Source organism: Ruditapes philippinarum, unplaced genomic scaffold, assembly GCF_026571515.1.
Source record: "Ruditapes philippinarum isolate M1 unplaced genomic scaffold, ASM2657151v2 ctg8466_1_1_1_1, whole genome shotgun sequence".
Taxonomy (NCBI): Eukaryota; Metazoa; Mollusca; class Bivalvia; order Venerida; family Veneridae; genus Ruditapes; species Ruditapes philippinarum.
In genome coordinates this window covers 12,852-38,758 of record NW_026856208.1, presented here as the reverse complement: position 1 = coordinate 38,758, position 25,907 = coordinate 12,852, and the positions used below count along the sequence as shown (strand labels likewise).

The 25,907-nt window shown below is 32.6% G+C and overlaps 1 protein-coding gene across 1 annotated transcript; it reads left to right on the top strand.

The window, feature by feature from the left end:
- Window positions 1-10,914: 10,914 nt before the first annotated feature.
- LOC132745787 (uncharacterized) lies at window positions 10,915-20,509 on the top strand. The gene is made up of 5 exons (XM_060734761.1): window positions 10,915-11,617; window positions 13,715-13,799; window positions 17,882-18,052; window positions 18,826-18,995; window positions 19,770-20,509. The coding sequence occupies exons 1-5, from the start codon at window positions 11,312-11,314 to the stop codon at window positions 20,016-20,018; spliced, it is 981 nt and encodes a 326-aa protein (XP_060590744.1). The 5' UTR covers window positions 10,915-11,311; the 3' UTR covers window positions 20,019-20,509.
- The last annotated feature ends 5,398 nt before the right edge of the window (window positions 20,510-25,907 follow it).

Sequence of the window (25,907 nt, the reverse complement as noted above, 5' to 3'; positions counted from 1 at the left end):
GTATGGGCCGCTATAGCAACAAATAGAAATACCTTTAAATGTTATCTTCTACAGAACGAATAGATTGATGATCACAAAACTTTGTCAGTACAATTCTTGGGTAGTCTTTTATTCAGTTTGCTCGTATTTATTTGATTGGCCCCTTTTAGGGGTCTCTAGGGCTAAAAATAGAAAAACCTTTAGACATCTTTTTCTACAGAACTAATGGATGGAAGATTACCAAACTTTGTCTGTAGCATTTTTGGGTAGTCTTTCATCAAGTTTGCTCATATTAGTTTGATTGGCCCCTTTTAAGGGCCGCTATAGCTTAAAATAGAAATACTTTTAAATGCTTTTTCTACAGAACTAATTGATAGATGATCACCAAACTTTGTCTGTAGCATTCTTAAGTAGTCTTTTATCAAGTTTGCTCATATTAATTTGATTGGCCCCTTGTAGGGGCCGCTAAAGCTAAAAATAGAAATACCTTTAAACATCTGCTCCTACAGAACTAATAGATGAATGATCACCAAACTTTGTCTGTAGCCTTCTTTGGTAGTCTTTTATCAAGTTTGCTCATCTTAATTTGATTGGCCCCTTTTAAGGGTCTCTAGGGCTAAAAATAGAAAAACCTTTAGACATCTCCATCTGCAGAGCTAATTGATAGATGATCATTAAACTTTGTCAGTAGCATTCTTAGGTAGTCTTTAATAAAGTTTGCTCATATTAGTTTGATTGGTCCTGTTAAAGCTAAAGCTTAAATGCACTAGCATTTCTTTAAATTAAAGTTTAAAGATATTCTAAGCTCTAATTTAAATATTAAAAAAATACTGACAATAGATACATAGTCTCCTTATAAATATAAATATGAAATATACGTGTTTTGAATTCACACAAAGTATAAATGTTATGTTTTAAACTCTTAAACTATTCGTGGTCACAGTATAAATAAAATGATAGTGTCATTACAAAAACTTTTTTTTCTTTTTTTTATAGAAAAGACCATCTTTACATTGCCTGTAATAGCATATGCAGTTTCCTGTACATAGTTTATTCATTCTTTTATCCAACTAAGACATTTTCAGCAAAAATTTCATAAATTTCATTGGCTTGGGTCATGACCTGTTTATGATGTGTAAATATATTTCAGCTCTGGAATTCGGACTATTGCATCATTGTAAGGTCAGTTGTAGGTCATTAACCAGGAAAAAAAATAGGCCTAAAGAAACATAAAATTTGTTACTCCTGTACTTAACTATCAAAGATGAATTTATCTGCTCAATTCTCTTATTGAATTTTGTAAAAAATTGTATTTTTTTTTTCTGTTGAATTAACAAGGGACAAGGGGTTTAATTTCTGTTCCTGAATTGAATTTTGATATGAACTGGCTTACTTTTGATATATTTGATATCGCTTTACCTACTTTATTTGTCTTTTATGTACAGACTTGAAATTTGGACTATGGGTGTAATTTGTGTAATTTTTTATGTTGAATTCAATTTTGATACCAGCTGACCTACTTTAGGTATTACTGACATCATTTGACCTACTGTCTTGTATTTTGACATTCAGATTTTAAATGTTGACCAGGTTTGTAAATTCTGATGCCGAAATGAATTTTGATATCAACTGACCTACTTTTGATATTATTGATATAATTTGACTTTCATTCTTGTGTTCTTGACATACAGACTTGAAATTTGGACAAGGGGTGTAATTTCTGATGCTGAATTGAATTTTGATATTAACTGGCCTACTTTTCATATTTTTTACAATGTTTGACCTATTGTCTTTTTTTGAGGTACAGTTATGTTACCATACAGAATGTATAAAAAAAATTTGTCCCAAACTGTGAACTTCAAACATCTACACCTTACATGTTTTGCTTGTGACATTTTGTGTTTTCATTCAAAAAAAAGTTTTAAAAAAATTTGTCCAATCAAAATTAATCCTGCTCTAGTGGTCAGTTGTTCTGCATTTATTCTACATAGTCTCATAGGAATACACTTGCAACATACATATTTTAACAAATCCTTTCCAAAATATTAGGGCAAAATATTACAATTTTTATAGTGAATAATGAAATGATGGGTTAGATGAGTCATCTAGGGCCATCTTAGTGGTCCTATTGTTTATTATGAAGAAAAAAAGCTAAAACAATCAGTGTTGTGAAAGTATATTACTAAAGGGGCAAGTTAAAGTTGATCGAGCTGAACTGTCGAAAGAGCTGGACTTGCCTTTCAGCAAGTTCTTTTGAAAAATAATTTCCAACACTGAAAAACAGTTGTTTCTGGTGAGCGACTCAGGGCCATCATGGCCCTCTTGTTTAATAATTTCATTTTTCTTGCACAATTCTAAAATGTGACTTGGTTTTTTATATGCGTTTCACAATTAACATTCACCATACCAGGTTGTAAAATATTAAACTTAATTTGGTCCTTAAATCAGTTTTTACCACAACATCAAACTTCATTCAGAATTCATGTCACGTTATTGTGAGCAAAATTCTGAGTTTCCTTTAGATATGAGTAAGAAAATGTTTATTACCCCCCGCCGAAAAGACGGATATAGAATTAGTCTCCATCCGTCCGTTTGTCCTTCCGTTTGTCACTCTACATTTTTGTCCGGAGCATATCTCAAAAAGTATCAATTTGAAACTTCATAGGTGGAGATATCAACTTGAAACTTCATTTGTGGATAAATCATATTTAGGAAAAGTGCAGTGCACAAGAATGATAACTCTACGCTGCATATTTTTTTCATTGTTACCCTTTGTTATTCTTCAAACTCAATTTTTGTCCACAGCAAAAAGCCTTTGAGATATCAACATGAAACTTCATGTGGATAGATCTCACTCAGGAGGTGTGCAATGCAAGAGTGATAACTGTACCATTTCTAAATTTTGAGTTATTGCTCTTTGTTATTTTTCATACTTAATTTTTCACCTGAGTGGAGCATAAATTAACTAAAAAAAACAAACTTTGAGATGTCAATGTAATCTTCATAGGTAGATAGATCTTTTTGAGGATGAATGTTGTGCGAAAGAATGATAACTCTAACCTTTATAAGTTTTGAGTTATTGACATTTGTTATTTTCTTACTTTTTGTCGGGAGAATATCTAAAAAAGTGGTAGAGGTAACAACTTGAAACTTCATAGGTGGATAGCTCTTTTTGATGAGAAGTGCAGCACACTAGAATGATAACTAACCGTGCATTATTTTTCAGTTATTGCCCTTTGTTATTTTTCATACTTAATTTTGTCCAGGGTATAACTACAAACGCCTTTGAGATATCGACATGAACCTTCAAAGGTGGACAGATCTCACTCAGGAGATATGCAGTGCAAAAGAGTGATAACTCTACCCTTCATAATTTTTAGTTATTGCCCTTTGTTATTTTTCATACTAAATTTTTCACCTCAGTGGAGCATATCTCTGAAAAAGTCTTTGAAATGTCAACATGAAACTTCATAGGTGGATAGATCTTTTTGAGGAGGAATGTTGTGCGCAAGAATGATAACTCTATCCTTTATAATGTTTGAGTTATTGCCATTTGTTATATTTCAAACTTTTTGTCTGGAGCTTATCTAAAAAAATGTTAGAGGTAACAACTTGAAACTTCATAGGTGGATAGATCTTATTGGGGAGCATTGCAGCACACTAGAATGATAACATACCGTGCATTGTTTTTTTTTAGTTATTGCACTTTGTTATTTTTCATACTTTATTTTTGTCCAGGGTATAACTACAAAAGCATTTGAGATTTCAACATGAAACTTCATAGGTGGATAGATCTTACTCAGGAGGTATGCAGTGCAAAAGAGTGATAACTCTACCCTTCATAATTTTTGAGTTATTGCCCTTTGTTATTTTCCATACTAAATTTTTCACCTGAGTGAAGCATATCTCTGAAAACGTCTTTGAAATGTCAACATGAAACTTTATAGGTGGATAGATCTTATTGGGGAGGAATGTTGTGCGCAAGAATAATACCCTTTATATTTTGTAAGTTATTGCCATTTGTTATTTTTCATACTTTTTGTCCGGAGCTTATCTCAATTATTATTAATTGAGCCTTGATTTTAAACTAAATGTGTCTGTATTTCTTACCATCCTTTACTGGTTTTAGATTATCATTATTGTTTAATAGGTTTACTTAATTAATGTTGTACATTATGTCTTATATATATATGATTATGTTTTATCGGATTTATGTAAAGCACTCTTGAACATTTATTATTTATGAAAAGAGTGCTATAGAAATGTGGTATATAATAATAATAATAATAATAATCTCAAAAAGGTGTTAGAGGTATCAACTTGAAACTTATTAGGTGGATAGATCTCATTGAGGAGGAGTGCAGCACACAAGACATTTAACCTACCGTGCATTATTTTTCAGTTTTTGCCCTTTGTTATTTTTCATACTTAATTTTGTCCAGAGCATAACTACAAAGGCCTTTGAGATATCAACATGAACCTTCATAGGTGGATAAATCTCACTCGAGAGGTATGCAGTACACAAAAATGATAATTATTCTGCTCTACTACATATAAACATGGCTCTTGTAACAAGTTACATGATTATGTTATTTTAAAACCTTCTGAACAAGTTAACATGTCAATTCAAAACAATGCTATTTGGAGATACCTTATCAATATATTTAACTGGTTTTTTTTTTGTTGTTTTTCTTTTTGTGTTGGGGTTGGTTTTTTTTTTTCGCCGTGACAATCATATTGCTGCATTTCCCAGCAATTTTTTACTTGTTCTTATTACTGTGATCCATCCATCAGCCAAGCTGAACAAATTTATATCGGTTATGCTCTGGGCAACTGTTATGAAAAGAAAAGAAACCTAAGGCAATAGAATGAAGTAAAAGAGTAATTATACTTGTGAACGACACTCTTTCAATGAGATCAAGCTATGATCCTGACAAAAATATGCAAAAATATAAATAAAGAGGACAAGCATGACACAAGAATTTTGGAGGTTAATCATGTTTGTAAACTTCTTCTAAATAAGATCATTCAACCTATGCAATTTCAAGTTGATAACTAAAGTACTTATAATCTAGTAAAATTAAGAAAGGGCAATAACCTTTCTGATGCACCGCATTTTTCCTCAGTGGGATCTATTTACCTATTTACCAATTTCAAGTTGCAGTCTTAATACTTAACGAGACATGCTCTGGACAGATACTAAGCATGAAAAATAAAGAAAAATTACCGTTACTGCACTCTTCCTGTATTCAGTAATATTTTAAAGTTGAAATCTTAACATACTTTTCGAGACCATGCTACGGACAAAACAAAATAATGAAAATAACAAAGGGCAATTATTCCAGATTTTTCTTCTAAGGAAGACTAAACCGACGTTCTGCTCATCTTCTCATTATAAGTTACATTTATGCAAAATAGCTTTTATTTCCTTTCAGCTATATAAAAGATACACTTGAAAGCGGGGACGAAATTTTGAAATCAATACATCTTGACTAATTAATACTTAATGACTAAGTGTGACCTTGACCCGAAGAAGGTAAAACCTGCACACCATCTCATTATTAACATTTCTGCAAGTAGTTTTCCTTCCATTGGTTCAAAAGATATAGAGCGGACACGATATTGTTAACAGACAGAAAGGCGGACGACCAGATCCATATCACTATACTACATTTTTTCCCGGACGTATGATAATAAAAAAGGTAGAGTCACCATTCTTATGCTTTGCAATCCTCCACAATGAGAAAATAATAATGAAAAATAACAAAGGGCAATAACTCAAGGGTAGGAAGGGTATATTCATTAAGCATGTGTAATGCACATCTGGCCATCGAAGTTTCAAGTTGATATCTGAAATAGTATAAGTTTAACTTTCATATCTATTATTATAGTTATCCTGATCACCCGGGCATCGGCGTTCGAGTCAGCACCTATAATTGGTTAAGTAGGTTGTACAATCTAATTTTTGTGTTCTACTTCCATTCCTTACTTTAAACTTTAAATATTTGTAAGTGACCATCGTCCAATTTACAGGCAAAAGGACATGACTCGGCCGTTGATTTTGACAAAGCTATGTCCCTTTTGCGACTTGGAATGTTTGTTTAGCATTTTTGTACAGTCTAACTACCACTAACTTATTTCCGGTACCATTTGAATGACTACCCTGAAACTTGCTAATAATTTTCATGACGACTTCAAGGCAAAATTAGACATTTTTATAAAACAAAGCAATTTTAATAAAGATTCTATTTCTTGAAGAAGTCGTTTTTATTCGCGACTGTTTACAAATGTTCGTGATTTTTAAGAAATATCTAATAAACGTTTATAAATGGATTTTTCTAGATGTTTATAAGACTTTAAATGTGACTGGAGCTTACCAAAGCAATCAATATCTTCTGCTTTAGATACTTTGGGCTGATCATTTACAATTTGATCGTGGAAATTTGGCTGTATCCGACTCTGCCGCAAGGAAGACTTTACTGAAATCGTCCGCGGTGTTTCGATTGCATCTTAAGATGCATACCAATTCTCATCACCGATGAAAACGATGTATAAAGTATTACCAGGCAGTTCATTTTTTGCAACCATGTTATTTTGAATGTTTTTTCCCTTAATTTTGACTAAAATATGACATCCGTACAATAAGCATAAACATTCCTCATAATCGCGTTCTCTATATGAATGTATTTTTATATTTTATATACAATGTGTCTATTGATAAATGGTTATTTACTTAAATAAGAATATTCTAAGCATTTGGATGCATTCTTAATGTCATTGAGTACAAATACGTTTGCGTTGTGTTCATTGTTATGTATTTATGAAAAGATACAATTAAATCAAGAAATGGTGCCTCGCTCTTTTGTTGTATTATCGATTGTGACATCTTCATATGAATAGGTAATATAGTACATACAATGTATGGAGAGTCATGTTTGTTAATTGATGCTTTTAAAAAACATTGTCACTTACATGTCGCACTATTGTTTTGTTGCACTTGACCGAGTAGATCATATGATATTCATTAAATCTAATCAAACGTGCGCATGCTCTATTGATCGGCTTTTTCGAGATATTGAATAGATATTATCAAATATTCTGCAATTCAGTGCATGCCATATACCTGTACTACTCATTATTTAATTTTACCCACGAAATATGATGCTATATCAGTCAAATATATTTCATATTTTTTAAAAATAAATATGAAATATAAATATGAAAGTGGGCGGAGTCAAAACTCATATTTATTTTAAGGGACTTCTTTCGCCATTTTGTTTGAAGAATCTGATAAATACAAAACAACTTTTTGTTGAATTTCGTTTTGAAAACTATCTAGAATGATAGAAAATGGTCCAACTAAGAAAATAAATCCGAACACCAATATCTTTAATTCAGTCATTAACGCTGTACATGCGCTTAAAGGGTTGTTTACGTGACGTCACAATGTAGCGCAAAATATCGCGTGCAAAACAAGACGCATCTATATTACTGCGCGCTGTACAATTGCAGTTGCGTAGAAAGCAAGGGGGTTCGTAACCAATTTTATTTGATCATCAAATTAAATAAAAAGGTTATTTTTTCGTTTTTCGTGAAATATGGTATATATTTTCACTCAACATGACGTCCCGGCTCATGAAAATATGTGGCATTTTATCATGTTTCGTGAAAATATATTCCATATTTCACTCAAACAAAAAACATATCCTTTAATTATTGCTTGTTTGTTTTCCGTTTTCTGGCTAGTCGTTATTGTTGTTTTCATAGTTTTATAACATTTATAACAGTATCTCATATTTCATATAGCGGGTATAGAGCTATATCTTATAAAATTATATTGTTTCCATAATTTTATAGTGGATTTTCTAAAGAGTTGTAACATAGAATGTCTGTGTCATTTAACACAGTTGAATTTTGTAAGTAAACAGAATAAAATTTTCTTGATTATATTATTATTCTGCTATTTCAAAAAGGTTGTTACTCATTTAGCAATGATTTCGTGCTTTCAAGGCAATTTACTACAATATTTAGTTTCATACAATCATTTTGGAAGTATACTTTTTTATAAAATTCAAACAACGATTTTGCAGCAGATATATAGCTTTATATACTTTTATGATAGGTGTGCCATTTTAAAACCGCAGCATTATTGAACGAATCAAACGCACCACTTTCTGGTTAGAACATTTCACTAAATATATATGTGCTATAACAAAAAGACGGTATTTGACTGTATTCTGTACATATAATTGTCGGCCACAATTGTATCAATGATAGGGTCTTTTCAGCTTTTATTCGGATATATTTGTATATTTCTCCCAATAATGATTTTTGATTTAGTTAAATAGGCCGTAGAATAAAACTGTTTGTTTTTAATCGGAATAAATCAGTAAATTTAAATAAGAACTGTCAAGTCTAAATGGAAAAAAGGAAAGAAAACATCTAGGCTTCATTGAACGCCGCCTTTCCTTGTTGATCTTGTTTATCATATTTTATATCTCAGCTGGCACGTTTGTATTTCTACTGACACCTTATATCTTTGTTTTCTATTATATGTCTCCTAGCTTTTGCCTTACTTTTTGTTAAAGGCTGAATATATGATTTTTTTTATTTTTGTGTCATATGATAGTTTCCAAAATGTTACTCATTGCCAATTACCTGAACCATATTTTGCTTTTGTTGATTTTAGCAATTAGTACAGTTATAGTGAATTAGTATTTTAATGAAGTCAAATTACTTTTTTACATTTTTGCTACTTTTTTTAAAAATAATTTCACATTATGCTTTACTTTTTCAGGTTAAAAAATATTAGGATATAACATACGCTAAAACCATTATATAAATGTTATTAAACTTATGTTTCCATTTTCTAAATAAAAGAAAAACAATATTCGTGTTTGAAGCATAAATCTCTCGAGCATAAAATGCCTGTTGTCTCAGAATCATTTTAGAATTTTTCGATGTATGAATGTGGTTTGTTCTGAGAAAAAGGTCTTTTCCTTCCTCTCGTTACTTCAATGATTTTGGTATATAGATATGATATTGTTAAGTTTTTGAATAGTTTGAATTTGAATATTATTCAAAAAGTACTGTTAACATATCAACTTATGCTTTTAGGTTTGCAAGAGCGTATAGTCATGTGCAAGACTTGGTTTCATTACTAAATTCTGGAAGAAGGGTGATTCCCCGGAAACAGTAATCACTACAAAATTACATGAAAATTGCAGACTCGGTGTTATGTAGCCTTTAAGTCTAACATACTTCCCTCATGTACAGACTCAATCAAACCGAGTCTGCAATTCTCTTGTAATTTTGTTGTGATTAATGCTTCCGAGGGATCACTTTGTCTCCAGATTTTTTTTCTTCCAAAGCAGGATTATAGCCGGAGCTTTGTGGCTTGGACGGTAGCTTGCATAATCCACAATCGTCTATGAGCAGGCTCAATCAAATCCCCTGTGAACATTTGAAATATGTTTTGTCACTTGGTTATAGTGTGACACTTTTTTTATGTGTACTATTTTGTATAATGTCTCGTTTCTTTCCCCTAAATTATGATATAAGTCCCTGTACGTTTTATTTTATTTATTTTATGTTTACTGGCATATATCAGTTATATCATAATTATGATCAATAATATCGGATTCAAAGCAATTGTTGTTACTTATGTACGTATTTATTCTGAAACAATGGTCATTTACGACATTATGATATGCCAATAGCTTACATTTACCCAGAAATGTCGTCTTTACTCAGTTTACATGGAAAAGGTTATATGTTTGCTTTGTTAGGAAGCTGAACGATGAAGTATTATATAAAAACTACATCGGACTTACTAATTTCAAGCATGTCAATAAAATTTACATTAGTTTACAATACCTGTAAACAGACTGTACAGTAGGTCAGACGTTTGAATAAGTATGAGAATGCTTTACAATATACAAATAAAGACAATAAAAAATAAATATAAAAAAGGAAACACTTTAAACATTTACAGTCCCGGTAAAAGGGTAAAACTAAAGCATTACAGGCTTGCTTTAAAAGCCAAGTATTTTGAAAACATTCTGTATAACCATCAGACTATGGACAACAAGTTCTGTGTTCAAGCTAAGTAAGAAAAGTCTGCAGATAAACATTTTAAAGCAGGTTTTATCTCAGAAAAGCTAACAATCGAACAAAAACGTGTTCCAACCCAAAAATATCAAGAAGAATATATGACTTCCAGTGGTTTGACTACCACTGACCGTTCCAAGGCGGTACCCATCTGTGTTCCTTCACGTGTTTTTCATGTCTGTATTGTTACTTGTTTTGGATGTTTGCATGTTTTGTGATGTCTGTCTTGTTGGATTGTCGTTGACGGTAGGTATTTCCCAATTCCCCCCTCACCCATTTTAACCCCCTTCCCACCTTTTCACCCTTGCAGCCCTTATCCATTTAATTCCTTTATGGGCCCGTTTTAGTTGATATTATTTCACATTACATGTCCCACTCCTTTCACCCTTATGTCCGCTCCAGGTACTTGTTTGGTGCCATCTGGGTGCCATGCTTGGGTATGTCGGGGGCCGAGTCCTGTGACCGTTGCCTTTGGCTTGTTGATCTTTATTCTTGTTGTTTTTTGTTTCTATCAATATATCGTAGTAAAATTGTATAAATAATAAACAGGGTGAGTCAATTATTTAAAATATAATGAACACCATAAAGCATAGGTTTAAACATTTCTAATACGAGTTAACATTTCTCTTTCCTTAAATCTCGTACCTAAGTCATAATGCAATTAACCATTGATCAAATAAATGGTTGAGCCAATCGATAAGCAAACTGCTTTGAAAAAAGAAATATACATTAATATTATGTGTTAGCTCATTCGTTTAACTGGTGCTAGAGATAAGACTGCTAGTGGCATTGTTGATTTAAGAATGTAACGGAACTTATCAGAAGCTCTTCCAATATCTGGCTCTTCTACATTTATATCGTCACATTTGTACAGATTTTCAAACTGACAAATTTTATGAGAGGAAAGTTTTCCTTCTTTTAGATAAAGATGACGGATTTTCACCGAGTGCATACAGATCTAACATATTGGACACATAGTTTTAGTCTAAAGATATGAATAATAATAATTTGTACACTAACGATTGCATTATGATTGCATAATGAATGAATCTTTGTTATCAGATTGTATGGCTTATAGTGCACAACGATTGAATCAAGATGCATACTGTTAGCTAATGGTTTATTCAAAACTAGCAATTCATTTAGTGCCATTGGTGATTTTGGATTTGTTATTTTTACAAATTCGTTAAGAGAAAACCGCATTTATTTTAGGACTATCAATATGGCTGTATCGTGGTTAGTTTATATTCTGATATCAGGACTTTTCAAGTACACGAGGGCTGCACCAGAACAGCTACCCTTTCGGCTAGCCCATACCTTACATGGAGTAGTGATAATTAATTCGTTTTATTCTGTGTCTTTAAGACAATGTCAAGAGCTGTGTCAAGCAAGAGAACGCTGTGTTGCTATCAAAATCGACAGACTTTTTGGCTTGTGCCATCTCTGCGCATCGGATAGTTCGACAGACGGTGTCCAGGTGGTATCCAAGGCGAGGACAATATACAGCGAAAAGGCAAATTGGAGTAAGGTATAAGATTCAAATATTTAACTTTTACTTCTTTCTAAGCATTTTTTTGTATTCATTTTAAGGGCGTGTTTTCTGTTGAATTAACAACTTTTTAATGACCTTACAATTTAGCTCAAGTTTTTTTATAATTATGTTCATGGAATTTAAACAATCGGTTAACCCGCTTCCTTTGATTTTGCTTTGGAAAGGATTTAAATTTCTATGAATGCTGTTGATCAAATAAGAAACCAACAGATTCATGAAAACAGATTTATTCGTGAGACAGAATTTCTTTATGGCAAATGATATCGGGCATTCAGGCTAGGGACCATTTTTCGCCGTCTGGGAAATTATAGGAAGGTCATTTGCGTTGTTAACTAGGTAATTACTGGTATGTTATCCAGGGAAGTCGATAAAAAGGACTAACTGCCCATAACTGATAAATAATGTGGTAACGTGGGCTTAACCCCCCCCCCCACCCGCCACACACACACACAAACATACACACATCACAATGCTTCCACATTTAATTAAAAAAAAAAGATAAATAATCTGAGCTTGTTACGGTTCAAAATCTACACCTAAAGTTAATAGCTAACAGTATCCTGACATGTTATTACTTAGATAGTGTTTCTAAAAATAGCTTTGAAGTTACAAAAGAATCCGTCACATGGCATTAAAAAAATTCTCTGTTATATAGACTGTTATATGATTTTGTAAATCAATATTCCAAAATACGCAGTTCAAACAATTCTTCAATTGACATATGTATTTTGATATTGGAAGTGAACAACTTACCAAATTATGAATAAGCAGAGCTCTTAAAAGTCTATTAACTTTAAGCTTTGTTGTATTGAACGGGTTTGCAACTGCGGCAGAATCAAGCTATATCCGTTTTATTTTCGTTTGTTTTGTCCCTTTCAGCATTTCAATGCCTTGGAATTCAAGAGCGCTATATCAATAAGCTTCATGAATAAATAAAAACAATTTTATAATCTATTTTTAGTGCTCATGTTTTATTTTGGATCATGCACATATGATATTAAGAAGGTCTATGTCGACTTATCAACGAAGATTTTTTATGTGATAGACCATGGATATTTTAAACATAAGCGGATGATTCCTGTAATACGGAGACAAAGAATCCCTAAAGAACGCACAAAACGACAAAATTGAAAATGTTGCAGGCTAGGTTTAATTGAGCTCATGAGCCTGTTCATGTTCGGTATGGAAAGTGCAATTTATCTTCCAAGCCTTCTAGCAACGATTTAAGCAGAATTAAACATTTTATCATAATAATGGTGAAATTTTGAATTTTGAAACATCCGCAGATGTGTTCAGACGGCGGTTATTTTGCTATTTATTGCTAATATGAAGACACCCCAACACTGAGAAGCGCGATTTCAAGCCCTCGCGGTAAAAAGAGGCAAGACAATGCAAATCGGTTATTTAAACTAATTTTAAAGTGAAATTACGTTAATTTTTCATTGTCAAGTTTTACTAAAACTAACAGCTTATATGGGAAAATGTTAAGTATTAAATATATATCTGCCTAAGATATAAAAAGACTGCCCACTCTGTTCATGGGTAAATTGCGATTTTTTTTTGAAGGAACTTTCCTTGGGACACGTTAGATATTATCGTTCATGCTTCGTAAATTGTAAAATTGAAAGGGATTATGGCCAATGTAATCTTATTTTGACTTTCAGCTTCACACTCAATTTATACATGTACATATATGGGCATGATATAACTTTAACCAGTCCGCCCTCGGAAACTTTACGATGACAGTGGGCATCATTTTCAAACAAAATGATCTATACAATTGCTTTTAGTAACGCTACACATGTGCATGACCAAGTAATGAATAAGATATTAGCTTATCGTTTAACTAAATGTGCCGATGGAAGAATCTAATTATAATTAATCAGGCGGTGTATTAAATAATAAATGGACGAACGTGATGTATGACTATTTAAATTTGAGATGAATCGTATTATTTATGTTGAAGCGTCAGATTGGTGTACTGTAAATGAAATAAATTGATTATTTTAGAATGCCATTATTTTTTTAAATCTGCAATCACAATAAACGCTTTAAATTATTATTCCACTTCAGAAAACGCTTGATGACAGATGTAGTCAGTGTTCTGAAGCGGAAACATGCGTTGTCAATAACGACATCGTAACATGTGATGTACTTGGTAAGATTGTTTAGACTGATAAAAATGAGCAATTATTTTATTTTATCACCAATCTATATCATGTTCCTAGCTTGCATAATGATGTTTATTAAATTAGCAATTTCTTAGACGTCGTTACGGTTATCAGCGTAATTATATTAGAAATGAATAATAAGTCAGCTTTATTATATGCCCGAAAGGGCATATTATGTTATACCCCCTGGCGTCCGTCTGTCTGTCCGTCCGTCCGTTAGCAATTTGGTTTCCGGAGCATAACTTAAGTTCCATTTGGCCCACAATGTTCAAACTTCATAGGATGATTGTCCATATTGGGTAAAAGACCCCTATTGATTTTGGGGTGACAAGGTCAAAGGTCAAGGTTACTATTACCTTGATACTGAAAACAGTTTCCGGAGCATAACTTAAGTTCCATTTGGCCCACAATATTCAAACTTCATAGGATGATTGTCCATATAAGGTAGAAGACCCCTATTTATTTTGGGGTCACAAGGTCAAAGTCACTTTTACCTTAATACTGAAAACAGTTTCTAGAGCATAACTTAAGTTCCATTTGGCCCACAATATTCAAAAGTGTGAGTGTGCATATTTGATAGAGGACCCCTATTGATTTTTGGGTCTCAAGGTCAAAGGTCAAGTCCATTTGGCCAACAATATTCAAACTTCTTAGGATGATTGTCCATATAAGGTAGATGACCCCTATTAATTTCGGGGTCACAAGGTTAAAGGTTAAGGTCATTATTGATTACTTAAGTATTAATCAACCTACAGCTGTAAATTTTATAGGATGAAGAGCTAATTCCCATGTCTTCAAATGCTTCATCCTTACTGAAAAAAACACTTTCGGGCATATAATGCTTCGCCTAGCGGTGCTCTTGTTTTGTTTGTTGAGGAATGGAATGATATACAAGATTTTAAAAGAAAACATATAGTAATTATCTTTCTTTGAAGTTTTCTTTTCTTTCTTATTTCGTCCTATTCCGATATTTACCGGACTGTATTTTCCCGGGCAACGAATTCAACAGCAACAGTTCCAATTCTAGACTACATGAATATATATGAGTAGAATATATATGAGTAGCTTGCAATTTAATGTCATTCTGTTATTTGGCCGCCTTGCTTCTCTGCATTCTTTTTTGCCAAAATGCACGAGTGAATGAATGCACGTGCAAATGACAGAAACATTCCTCTGTATTTTCCAAACGACTGTTGTCGTTAAATGAACTGTAATTACTTACCAACAAAACTTACGATTAAGATGACATCTTCAAGCGACATCAAATTTTAATACAAGTAAAATCGAAGATAAAATGAACTCGAGAAAAAAAAACCAAATAAGTGTGTTAAAGCCAAACCCGCACATATTCCTAAATTGACTTCAGATTGGTGGTAGACTAAAGCAGGAACTAAACAATATGTGTCAGATTATAATAATAATAATAATAATAATAAAAACAAGAAAGCCCAAAACGGCAAAATTTAAAATATTGCAACCTTGGCTTGTTTAAGCCTGTTCATGGGCAGTACTCAAAACTACAACTTACCGTCCACGCTCCCTAGCAACGGGTTAATAGATTTTTTTTATAATAGTCACTATCGCTTTACTTGTATATTATTAATGTATATTATTGAGATAATAAAAAGAAAGAACCAAGACACAACACAAATCTAATTTCACTATACCCCACAATTTCAATGTAAAAGAATGTGTGTGCCCTAAACCAGCTTTGTCTTGCTACCTTCCCATTAAAATCTTAAGAAATTTAAGACAGTGTGTAGCAAATGAAGAACAATCTACAATATTCACCGGGGTTTTCTAGAGCTATTTGATTTGTCACTTGACGACGTAAGATTCGTGCAAGAACAACATCAACAACAACAAAAAAACACCCTCACAAATAAAGAACATTAAATCAAAGCACAGAAGGCGCTGAATTTGTTTGGGTCTCAGAATGTTAGAAAGGTGAAGGTTGTGAGATTATAAACCAATTTGTTTTTGTATAGTGCCACAAATGCTTTCCAGCATTTTAACATAGGAACTCGAGAACGGGACCGCAGATTGCGGAACATATTTTCGATTGCGTAACGGTTTTTAAAACCGTTTCTGCTACATCTAAATATCTTTTAGTATTATCCGAGTATATGGCCTCAAAAAATATGTTATAAATTGAACCCAATCTGTCTCTTTTAAAACTGGTCAAATTTTACGGTATTATAAAAAAGACAAGGAGTGACATCCGCCATTCGCCGCAACGTTTTCGGCATGAGTTTTTCCCCTTTGGCTACAATTGATTACTATTTTTTCAGAATTTTATTCCCGTTTTTTTTGTCAACTATCAGGTATCGTCCGGATATAACGTTCACGGTTTATTGTTTACACGTGTTGACATGTATAGGCGGCATTATCACGGGCGTATTCGTGTTTTGATTTGTAAACCTGGAGAAAGCAGACACTTTAGTAATATGGTCCAACTGATTTTGCCTACTGAAAAAATGAATATTAAAACATGATCCATAGATAAATATTTTAGGCACTCCTCTGGTATTCATTACTATAAAAATTAAAACAAAAATCAAGCATATCAAGGAGGATAACTTACGCCAAACGTTGCGGTAAATGGCGGATGTCACTCCTTTTCTTTTTTCAATATACCGTAAATTTGACTGATTTTTAAATTAGCAGATTATATTAAATTCAGATTAGATAATTAAAGACCAGCCGCTCGCATAATATGAAAAGATATTCAAAGGTCGGACAAACAATATGTAAAGCCGGTATGGATTCGGATTTATGCGCCGCAATATGCAGTCCTGTTCCAGAGTTCCTATACGTTTTAATTGTAGTAAATTGGCTATAAGACTAAATGCAACACTGATATTCAATCCAATGTTTATTTGACTTAAACAATTGGGGAAAAAAATGAGTTGCCTTAACTTGGATTTGAACTCCAGACCTCTCGCTCCTAAGCGAGCGCGCAAACCCCTCGGCCACGGTGAATTTACATGTTAGCGGCCTCAAGAAAACCATATTATTCTAAGTTAGGGTTTGTAACGACGCTAACTGTTGTTTAACACAGATGTAAATAATCACGGAGCTTACTATAAGCATGTATATCTATAAAGAATAAAACAATATTAGAAATCTTCGACCATTCGGGAATTATTTTGCTTGAAAATTAATGCGCCTGTCATTTGACCATATTTACGCAGTGATCTCCCCTGAATTTTTAGGCGTTCATATATAAAGGGAAGTAACCGCTTCAAAAAAGCGGACTACTTTCGGCAATTGCAATTAACAGCATTAGAGCCTGAAATTTCGCTACCATTATTTGTTTGGTCTGACGACCCAAACAAATAAAAACTAAGTTGTCATTTTCTCATCTATCTTCATTTTCAATTTGCAATGACTGGCTAGATTGATAAACTGAATGAGAGATAAAATATTTTGTTTAAGGAAAATGTTTAGGGCGACAATCAAGTTTCGAGCTTGTGTCTAAAACGCCGACGAGACTTTCGTGCTGAAATCGTATAAAAGCTCAAGCACTAGTTATCTTACTCTTACTTGTTGTGGATGTAACGGATATAAATAAAATATCACCACCAAAGTATTGATTATATAATAATTGTTGTCAATGTAAGTTCAAATTAATTAAGATATTTATTATCCAATCGTGTTTCGAACCCGGACAAAGCGACCCAAAGTATAAACTGATTCCTACACACAGAAAGTTTTACTGTAACACAACAATTGTAAACACGAATTATTGTTACAAGTTTATGTAAACAATCCTCTACTCTGACCTCACCTGTTTACGGCCATCTTAGTGATTACAGAAACACGTTTCATTTCCTTTTTTGTTTGTTTGTCGTTTTCTAAAGAACTGAATATTGTTACCATGAAAACTGGACACTACTTGCAGCATGGTTACATAGTTACATAGTTTAGTTTAAAATATGTCCTGAATAAAAATTTGAACATTCTACATCGTCAAATTATAACAAATTGAATATAAATTTGTCATATTCAACACGACTATTGCATTTCTGTTTTAGTTACAAATATTGTGAATATTTTTTTTCTTCAGAGTGTAATGAACCTGACACGCCCGATGTGAATAGTAAAGTTTTGGGAACACAGAGAAAAGTTGGAGCAAAGATTGTACGCAAGTGTAACAATTACCCGCTCAAATCAAGAACTTCAACTTGTCAGGAAAATGGTTATTGGTCCAATCAGACACTAGAATGTCTGCCGGCTGGTAATTGTAAAACATTGATTATCTGTGTCATTTATTCATCCGTGTATAAATTATGAATCTCATTTAGGAAATATATATATTCTAAGAACCATATTTTTAATTTGTATAATTTCGGCGTTATTGTACTTTGTATTTTTCGTTATCAGTATCATAAGTAAGTTATTAATCGTCAATATCGTTATAATTGTTTCTATTGCGAATATCATCGGCAACTTATATATCGTTATCTTTGTTTTTTATTATCAATACATATTAACAGCAACATATTAAACGTCAATATCGTTAGCATTGTTTATCATTGTCAATATTAACAGTATCTTCTGGAACATCAATATCGTATCGTGATCATTCTTTGTTATTGTAAATATTATCAGGAACTCATTAAACGTCAATATCGTTAGCATTGTTTTTCATTGTCAATATTATCAGCAACTTAATTATTATTTCGTTATCATTAACATCCACATCATAAAGTAAAAGTTTTCAGTATAGTAACTGCGTTATCAGAAATATTATTATTCAAACAGCAACACAACTCCATGTGGGAAAGAAACTTTAGGGAAAATGTGGTGTAACGAATAAAATAAATGAAGGTTGAAAAGTAGGAATAAAAATGCATGTTATCGCGGTTGTTGCTGCGTATTTCTGGCTGAGATTATGTTGATGACGTCGACACTATCTTCTATTAATACTTATGAAAAAAATCGGAATTATAATATTTTACTTTTAACCATCTTGTATTATTTTTTTATAATCCATATCCTTATTTTCAGTTAATCTTGAAGGAAAAACGTTCATGATTTACGCAAAAGCAAATGATCAATACTGGCATTTCGACGGAGGTCATCAAATTCTGAAGGTTGTGTCGTCCCTTTGGCAACCGAATGATAATTTTGTAAGGTTTACGTTTGAGAAGCAAACAGACGGATCATACAAAATAAAGGTAATGTGTTTATATTTTACGTATATTGGGTTTAATTTTAATTTGAGAAATAGTAAAACTGGTTAAAATATCGTATAAGTTTAGTGTAATATCAAAAGGAATAAATTATCTTTTTTTATTTCAAATCTAATAAATTTTTGCCAAATACATTTTCCAAGGTTGGCACATTGTGATGATTAAAAGATAAATATTGTATCAAATCTTATCAATAAAGCTTCATTTTCTTTTTCCGAGTCAATGACATTGATATCAAATCCATATTGTACTTCGTTTAGCCCCGTTTTTATTGTGTTCATGAATACGTAAGTGTAAGATACATTGTACACTTACTGAAACACGACAGTTTTATTTAGAAATATACCTTGCAGTTTTTTCTAGATTTTAACATTAAATGCAATGCTAAAACTCCGAAATAACCTATTCAAGTTAAAGTAGTTTTACTTTCCTCGAGTATATTGTTTAAGATACTTCTTGACTTCTCCTTTAATATATACAGTCAGGTGCAAAGATTTTATACAGAAAAGTTCAAAACAATACTGATTTTACTTAATCAAGAATGTTGAATACGAGTACAATAGTGATTTTAATGGATTTTTACATAGCGCGAAACCTCCGATATAGGCTTGAAATCAGTGAATCCGTCCAATAGAATTCAGTATTGTTCTTTATTATGCATAATTACGTCATAATATTGCATATGTGATCGAAATATCATATGGGGCAGATGCATCCTGCTTATTTCAGTAATAATATTAATTTTATATTTATTTTCAGTCGGTTGCTATGCCACGTTACATATACGATGGGTATGATGTGCCCGGTGCGCGTGGTATATATCTAAATGGTGACGACCAAACTGATGACGATCATATGCGATACTTTGTAACCATGGAAACACCAGGATACTACAGAATTAAAACAAAGGCGACAAATCGATACGTTCGGCTTGACCCGGACAAACGGGTGTCGTCAATATACAACATAGCAGACGACAGGTCGTTGTTTAAGCTGGTAGAGGTGTAAACCTCAGGACAAAAAAGAAATGTTTTTCAATTTTAGCCGATTGGATAAAGACACATTTTATAAATTTCGTTTTTAAAGTTTAAGATGTTGGGAAAAAATATATCATTTAGTGAAACTTTATGAATACGTTTCCGTGCAAGTCACAGTTCTGTAGTCATTAATTAATACGTGTATGTAATTCGTTTTCCGACGTATACGTTAGAACTCGTGTAGAAATTGTCTACGTCATTCATATATGTGCCACTTGAATTATGTAACGATTTGCTCTCATTTCATTTTTTTTTTGTTATAAATGTCTTGCAAAAATGTTTATGATACAAAAGAGAAAGCACATCAGAAAACTCTGCAATCCGATGTATACTCGGGGGATTCCATTATGCTGTAAAATGTATGATAATGCAAGATCAATCGCTTTCGCTTCTGCAGTAAATAATAAAAGTGCATTAGTAGAAGTGTTTTTTCTTCCACCATGTTTTGTTTTGGTACACAACAAGAAGTAGCCAATAGTTTCATGTGATGTAGAAAGAGACGTAACAAGAGTTTTTTACGTACGTATGTAGTCTACGTATTTTTAATCAGGATTCTCCCGCCCGTTAAGGCACACAAAGCATAGTAGCATTCTCTGTCGAAAACGGACCACGGACATGTCACCAGTCATGCATTTATAGGGTTAATTTTGAAGCACAAATTGGTGATAATTTTAATTAATTTACCTGCGTGCAATCGTATTAATTAGCCAAAGAAATGGATTGTAAGCCGAAATTAAGTCACTGTAAAGTAGTCTCGTAACTCACCGTATTGCACGTTTGGATGTGGATTTTGAATTCTTTGTTGATGCCCTGTGCCTTTCTCCGAGGTACATATACCGTGGGATGAGGGAGAAAATCTTTAAAATTATGTTGTTTACATATCAATTTTTAACATACGACGACCCGTTCATCGGATAACAATAGTTATGGATGGTAGCTTTTATCAACGGGTACATTTCTATTAAGAATTTGGAGATTTTAGATTTTTTTTATTTCCATCAGCTATATGTTATAATTTTATGTTGAAAGTTAGGACCGGCAATCTTTCTTATTAATTTTGACTGTAAGAAAATGGTGGCTTTTTTCGAGACAGGCTTATTTTTTAATTTTTAGGGTATTGCATAAACATTCGTCGAAAAAGTGTCAAATGTTACGACTTTGATTTGGAGGATGACTAAACATTCCATTGACTGATTCAGAATCTCACTGCAATAAAAGTGGGTTAAGCGGGTGGAGTGTTGTGATTCATTTTGGCGCGTGGCTTGATTTCAATTTGTCAAAAGATTTTCCGAAAATCTTGTTAATGAAATCACTTTGTTTGTAAATGGTTTTTGCTTCCGAAGTGACTTATGATTACAAATATCACTCTTCCGTAAAATTTTATTTAAATACATTACCGTAAAATTTTATTTAAATACATTAAAGGGTTATTTGTGTTTTAATATCGACGGCGTTGTAGAAAAATCATATTCATTTACAGCACGTTATTACCATAGCAATTGCATATAATCTTCGTTTAAAACAAAAACTTCCAAAATACGCTATTCATAACACAATAGGAGAGCAGATACTTCGATGCTTTTATCTATAAGCTGCAAAGTGTGAGAGTGGCGGAAATTACCGATCGCTCTACAGAAAAAAATACGAATAAGTAAATCACGTTTTATTGACATAAGGAAACGAGAATGACTATTTTTAACATGTTTATTGTACTCTACATATTCAATTCTATAAGTATCAGAAAACATGGGTATTTTGACCAGAGACCTTTAAATGATCTGCTACTTTTGTTATTATAAGAATGACTTTTAATCGTTTTCTCATCAACAGGAATAAATCTTTAATCAGCCAGGGCATACGAGGGTTGTCCAAAAAGTAATAAGAGTAAAAGTCAGATGTGTGAAGTTGGCGGCCTGGCGGCCTGGCGGCCTAGCGGCGTGAAGTTGGCGGCCCAGCGGCCTGGCGGCCTAGCGGCGTGAAGTTGGCGGCCCAGCGGCCTGGCGGCCTAGCGGCGTGAAGTTGGCGACCCAGCGGCCTGGCGGCCTAGCACCCAAAAATTTTAATGTTGTAAAAATGTTTTTTTAACAATAAAACGGCATTTAATGAAGTTTTAAAGATAATTATTGTTATTTAAACGATATATATCTAAAGGAAAAATCACTTTCAGAGATTTTTTTAATTTTGTCATTTTTGTGAAGTTGGCGGCCCAGCGGCCTGGCGGCCTAGCAGCCAAAAATTTTAATGTTGTAAAAATGTTTTTTTAACAATAAAACGGCTTTTAATGAAGTTTTAAAGATAACTATTGTTATTTAAACGATATATCTAAAGAAAAAATCACTTTCAGAGATTTTTTTAAGTTTGTCATTTTTGTGAAGTTGGCGGCCCAGCGGCCTGGCGGCCTAGCAGCCAAAAATTTTAATGTTGTAAAAATGTTTTTTTTAACAATAAAACGGCACTTAATGAAGTTTTAAAGATAATTATTGTTATTTAAACGATATATCTAAAGAAAAAATCACTTTCAGAGATTTGTTTAATTTTGTCATTTTTGTGAAGTTGGCGGCCCAGCGGCCTGGCGGCCTAGCAGCCAAAAATTTTAATGTTGTAAAAATAATTTTTTAACAATAAAACGGCTTTTAATGAAGTTTTAAAGATAATTATTGTTATTTAAACGATATATCTAAAGAAAAAATCACTTTCAGAGATTTTTTTAAGTTTGTCATTTTTGTGAAGTTGGCGGCCCAGCGGCCTGGCGGCCTAGCAGCCAAAAATTTTAATGTTGTAAAAATGTTTTTTTAACAATAAAACGGCACTTAATGAAAGTTTTAAAGATAATTATTGTTATTTAAACGATATATCTAAAGAAAAAATCACTTTCAGAGATTTTTTTAAGTCAGTCATTTTTGTGAAGTTGGCGGCCCAGCGGCCTGGCGGCCTAGCAGCCAAAAATTTTAATGTTGTAAAAATGTTTTTTTAACAATAAAACGGCACTTAATGAAGTTTTAAAGATAATTATTGTTATTTAAACGATATATCTAAAGAAAAAATCACTTTCAGAGATTTTTTTAATTTTGTCATTTTTGTGAAGTTGGCGGCCCAGCGGCCTGGCGGCCTAGCAGCCAAAAATTTTAATGTTCAGCCAGGTTTTCGAAAGTTCAATTAACCAATCATGTAAGGTTTACATATCCCGTGCTCCTCCATGTACCGAAAACAGGTCACGTGCTCCTCCATGCCTCAAAAGTTAAACGCGTACCAATACCCTGCGGTCTCCAGACCGCAGGTTTAAACGTAGCTTTCACGACGTGCGAATTTCACGACGACACAAACAGACGATAACTGTCAAAATGGATAGGCGATTTGTCTCTTTATCAGAGACATAAATGTACTACATGTTTATCAAAAGTCATGATTTTTTTTAATTTAGTTATAAATTTTATTTATACTGTTTGTGAAATTCTTAAAGTCCGGGTTATTTTGCCTAGTAACATTAAATTAATATTGAATTTCATTAACAAAAATGGAATCACAACTCCTAAATCATCGGTAATCGGAATATTAAAAGAAGAGCATACACAAAATCCGTTTAGGGTTTGAGATATTTCACACACTGAACAAGTAAAATTATTACTTGAAAGCAAATAATAGTAAAAATGACAGCAAAAAACAAGGGGATGAAAGGATTTAGATTCGGTATAATAGAACAAATAAAACATGGCCTTTCGTGGAAAATGCAAGTTTAGGGACTAGTTGGTCAGACTTCGGAAGGTATATGGACCTCAGCTGCGCTTCGGGCCAGACCAACCAGTCCGTAAGCTTGCATTTTCCCCGAAAGGCCATTTTTTATTTCTTAAATAAACCCCATATATCATTTCCGATATAGGGCCTTTTCTGTTCTAATATGTTTGAAACCGGTTGTACCGTCCACAAAACTGGATCCCGCGATAACGCAAAAAGTACTGAAAATATTTTTTATGAAACTTGATATATGGATAGATGGCAGTATGGAGATTATGCACGTCTTTTTCTTTTCTTCCTATGTTGAAAATTCTGGTTGCTATGGCAACAAATAGTCTGAAAATATGGCAAATTTAATATAAGTCAGATATATATCTGTGATAACGTTTGTGTAGATGAGCTACGCAATTCGCTGGTCAGTGATTTCCAGCAAATATTACGAAAATTTTCAAACAACATTTTTTAATTATAATTATTTAGTAACATAATGGTCAAGTCTACTATAACGGTGTAAAACAGATATCATATTGTATTTATCATCTTTCAACTATATAAATAAAAAAACTACTAATTTGCCAACTGTCAACTTAACGCAGTAGGTAAGACTGTTAGTTAAATTTCTTTTTGAATATGAATGCAAGGCATGTTCGATTCGCAAAAAATATTTCTGTATGAAGAATATTTTTATTGTGTTGTGTTATTTTTTTTATTTACTTCTCATTTCACTTTTTCTTTTGTTTTCAATGTACACAAGATAAAAAATATTATAATCTGTGTATTAAATTTATTAGATATTGTAACAAAACTACCTTGATATCCCAATTCATTTGCATATATCATAAAATTGATAAAATAAGGAAAGAAAATGTTAGACAATTTCTTAGGCTCGAACTCGTGGTAAAATTTTAAGTCGTATCGTATACCAACAACTTTACCAAAGTTGCCATAAAGTTGTTTTAAATGGTACTTCTTATCTTGTATTATATTCTCTTCTTCAAAAAAGCTGTTTTACCTATTATCCCGAGATGATAATTTGGTTCTAAACGGTACTTGGGAAAGTCCATTAAAGGGTAAGTCTGCATATTATCGGAGATTGAAAGTGTCAACGACTATTATAGTATAATTTCTAATAAAAATGTGTACCATCGTAGTGGTTAAATTGGTAAATCAGGGTCACTGTAACTTCTTATGAAATGCACTCACAGGTTCGAAACCGACGCTCATACATGACATAGTGATGATGTTATTTTGTTTTTTTTGTTTTTTTCTTTTTCTTTGTCTGTCTTTTGTATGATCGTTTGAAAATATTTTGTTCTTCCCAATTTCTTTTCTATTTTTTTTTGTTATTTGTTTCTTGTTCCCCTCGTTTTAAAGCAAACTGCTACATGTCAAGTGATTAATTAATTAATTAAATTTAGCATTTTAAAAATCAAACTATTTTAAACGCACTACGATTACGAAATATTTATAACTTGAATATATGGATCAATATATAACATATTTAACTTCATTATATTGTTACATTTATGATGATGTCTAACTGTACACAAGTGCATATCAACCCGTGTCCAAAAAAACAACAACATTGAGGCATCAATGAGGGAATTCGGTAGTTTCATATAATAACCGCTTTATTTGTTATAAGTCGATATTACTAGTAATACATGTATCATACAAATACTGTACATCTTTTATGAATATTTCAACATTTATATCGTTTACCATTTAAGTAGTAATTTTATATGATACCAGATCTTCAATATATGGATCCAAGTAAGTCATGTATGGAACCAGATGCTATTATATGAAACCGAATTATCAATATATTAAATCAATTTTACAATATATGAAACCAGTTTATCAATATATGTAACCGAAGTAGCAATATAAAAGTTGATTTTTCACATTATATGATACCAATTCTTTAATATATGATACCAAAGTAGCAATATATTGAAACCAAAATGTCATTATACTGACGGGACTTTTTTTACAGGCTGTATTCTATCCTTGCACCGGTATTACAGTCCTTGTTTAAAGAACATCGTGCTTCACTGACTGCATACTGACTGCATACTATAAGGAAATATTTGAAATTTAACGTCACATTCACTTAAAATGGGCTGGG

Bases quoted from the DNA above. Each gene is read 5' to 3' on its own strand.
- LOC132745787 (XM_060734761.1), top strand. From the start codon at position 11,312: ATGGCTGTATCGTGGTTAGTTTATATTCTGATATCAGGACTTTTCAAG. The intron at 13,800-17,881 runs GTAAGATTGTTT...TTTTTTCTTCAG, and splicing joins CGTAACATGTGATGTACTTG to AGTGTAATGAACCTGACACG. The intron at 18,996-19,769 runs GTAATGTGTTTA...ATTTATTTTCAG, and splicing joins ACGGATCATACAAAATAAAG to TCGGTTGCTATGCCACGTTA.